Source organism: Perkinsus marinus, assembly GCF_000006405.1.
Source record: "Perkinsus marinus ATCC 50983 genomic scaffold scf_1104296948550, whole genome shotgun sequence".
Taxonomy (NCBI): domain Eukaryota; phylum Perkinsozoa; order Perkinsida; family Perkinsidae; genus Perkinsus; species Perkinsus marinus.
In genome coordinates this window covers 1-2909 of record NW_003210138.1, presented here as the reverse complement: position 1 = coordinate 2909, position 2909 = coordinate 1, and the positions used below count along the sequence as shown (strand labels likewise).

Sequence of the window (2909 nt, the reverse complement as noted above, 5' to 3'; positions counted from 1 at the left end):
TAGGGAATTTTATGGTGATTTTTAGTGACGAAAAAATCAGTTTCAAGATTTTTGTTTCCTATTATGACGTTTGGTGATCATCATTCCCGCGAGACCCACAGCGAGTATAACCTGCAAATTAGCCCAGGATGTGGACCCTGTTGTCTCCGACCCGCGGCCCTAGGCTCACTACTAGCTGTTGGCACGCCGGCCAAGGCTTGTTATACGAAGAAAGCGCAGGTTGGGGGAGGAGTTGTGAATACCTGAGGTAACTCCATGTTAGTGTCAGTCGACTGGCATGAAAGAGTCCAGAGGGCCATGCGTAACCCCTGCGTATCTACGTGCTGGTCGAGTTGAGAGGCATTCGAGTATGCCCGAGGTCAACAGCACTCCTTGTGGGACCTTGGTCATGAGTAAACTTGAATTGGAAGGCTTTGGGATAGGAGGGCGATCTCGTTCAGAACACAAGGTGAGGGGCATCTCGGCTGAGTTGTTCGAGTCGAGCGCCGTCACGCCAAAGACAGCGGAGTCGGGCCTGCGGACTTTCCCTGCTATAAAGACGTCCTCACCGTCGGAGGGTGTCCTCAAAGAGCTCGAATTGGAGATGCTTAGAGCGGTCAGGGCTGATGACCCTCTACGTGTTAGGAAAATACTGGTAGGATTTGGGGGTTTTAGTGATGTAGTAGTGCGATAATAGTGACGATTCTGTAAGGCTGGTAGAGCGTGATTCAGCAACAGTGGCTTTGCTTAACACGTTGTAGGCTTGGACAAAAAATGGGGAAAAACGTCACAGTTTCTGGCTAAAACGTTTATAACAGGTCACTTCGTTTTGGTGATCAGGCGTCGGGCTGTAGAGCGAACCCACAGACCTGTCCAAGTGATAGCTTCCTGTTGGAGTCAACTAGTCTCGAGGTCTCCCTCCTTCTCTTGGATGCTGGAGCTGATGTAATTCACCAGAAGACGAGGAGCTTGTCAAAGGGTTGTAGGTGAACGTGAGCCGTTCGAGCGATGGTGACAGTCCGCTCATGCTGGCAATACGGAGTGGTGACACGCGGATGGTTCGGTTACTCTTACAAGTAAGTTGGTTACATCGAAGTATCCAGAATGCCTTACAGTATGGTGCTAACCCTTCTGTTCGGAATCGACGAAATGAATCTCCACTGATCCTGGCTGCTCAGCTCAACAAACATGAGATTTATTCACTTCTCATGAGAAGGTAAAATGTCTTAGATCTGCTACTAGGACGCCGCTCGTATGGGTTCAGGTTAACAGCATGCATGGATCGTCATAGGGAGTTATAGCTCATTTAGGACGACTTTCCATCTAGTTCAATGCCTTGTATTTTGTATCCGTGTTGTAGCATGGTAAAATGGAGCTTATTTCACTGACGAATATGCAATACTTGAGTTAATCCGAAGAGCCGGGCTGGGGAATTACTTCGACGGTAGTTGATTACTACTATCTACTTGAATGTCACGTCAGGAATGGTGGTGTTTGCTAGAAGGCCCGTCAATGGATGAACCAGTCTTCTGTTTCCCTATAGGCGACTACAGTGGCAACAAAGATGAGTGTGAACTCCAAATATAACAAAGCGTTTTTTCCATAGAATGTCGATTAATGACGTCATCCATGCACATTATATCACGAGAATAGTTCATAAGTTCGATATAATCCGACTACCATAATTCATAGTTAATAAGGTCATCCAAGCCTCACAGTTCGTCACGATAATGGTCTCGGTTAGTTTAGCCCAGACTCTGGGCCCAGAGCTGGTAAGTAGGGTAATACTCGTCTGTTTCTGGCTGCGTAGAGGGACAGTTTTCCGCAGTTTTTTTTGAAGTTTCCATACACTCAACCACGTCCTACCTAACGTTGAGGAAATGCAAGATTTGATAAGAACGCAAGATTGTGTGGACATAGATTGACAGCGGTCCATAACTATTGTACGTGGTCTGCCTCACCGCGTCTACGACCCCCTTACGGGGATGTTACTGGAGGGGGGTAGGCTATATGCTTGTAATGCCCAGCAATAAAGTTTGAATTGAATTAATAACGAGTAATTTGCAGTGTAAATTTCACACTAAATTTTCCAGTGGTCAATACAGTTGGAGTCTGAGGACCACATTGAAAGGCAAAGAGAAATTAAAGCCATGTATCGGAAACCAGATCATATCTCGTTGCAGAGTAGATATGTTATCTCGCTCGCCCACTATTTATGAAACGCATAGATATTCGAGCGAGCCATGTTACGACCGTTTCATGCCGAGCCTATCTCTGATGTTTGAGTTGAACGGCTCGATCGCTGGTATGGCTCGATTCAGTGCTCTGGAATTTGCTTTAATGAAATTGGTCCAGGCTGGACCGTCCAGCGATGTAGGCTACATCATGTAGCCGCCCCTGTCAAGGGATTTCGTTTGGTTCCATTAAGTGACATAACTTAGTAGCTCAACTCTAACATTAGAAATCGTCTCAACTTGAGCCGACTTTACTCGGAAGTTCAATAGTTCTCTGTCTCAGTTGATCATTATATACGATAGTGAACTCCTCTCTCTCGCTGGCACCCTTTCTCATGAGCGATGAGCCAATCGGTGGAGCTCCAATTACTCAACCTTTCGTCAGAGATGTACCGGTTTGTCCGTTGGTATTTCCAGAGACTGAAGTGCTTTGCAATCCTTGCTCGAGGGCTTTCCCGTGTGGTCTATCCATGCGGGGCTATCCATAATTCCTGATGGTAGTATTTTCATTTGGGAAGCTATGCTAATAATTGACGATATGAATGCAACGTTGTGAAGAGTGATTCTCGATGCGAGATTCTCTTGTTGTGCTGCGCGCGTCTGTACGGCGCGAGATATGATACTAAGGATCCTGCGATGCTGGTGATAGGTGAGCGGCTCACCTACATAGTAAAGAAACGATCTTGCACACATGCA

At 46.5% G+C, this 2909-nt stretch overlaps 1 protein-coding gene across 1 annotated transcript; it reads left to right on the top strand.

The window, feature by feature from the left end:
- The first annotated feature begins 53 nt into the window (after positions 1-53).
- Pmar_PMAR022628 (ankyrin repeat domain containing protein) lies at positions 54-1339 on the top strand. Its single transcript, XM_002778575.1, has 7 exons — positions 54-219; positions 263-392; positions 441-634; positions 820-924; positions 966-1055; positions 1095-1195; positions 1244-1339. Exons 1-7 carry the CDS (start codon positions 64-66, stop codon positions 1278-1280), a joined length of 813 nt encoding a protein of 270 aa, XP_002778621.1. The 5' UTR covers positions 54-63; the 3' UTR covers positions 1281-1339.
- Positions 1340-2909: the final 1570 nt, after the last annotated feature.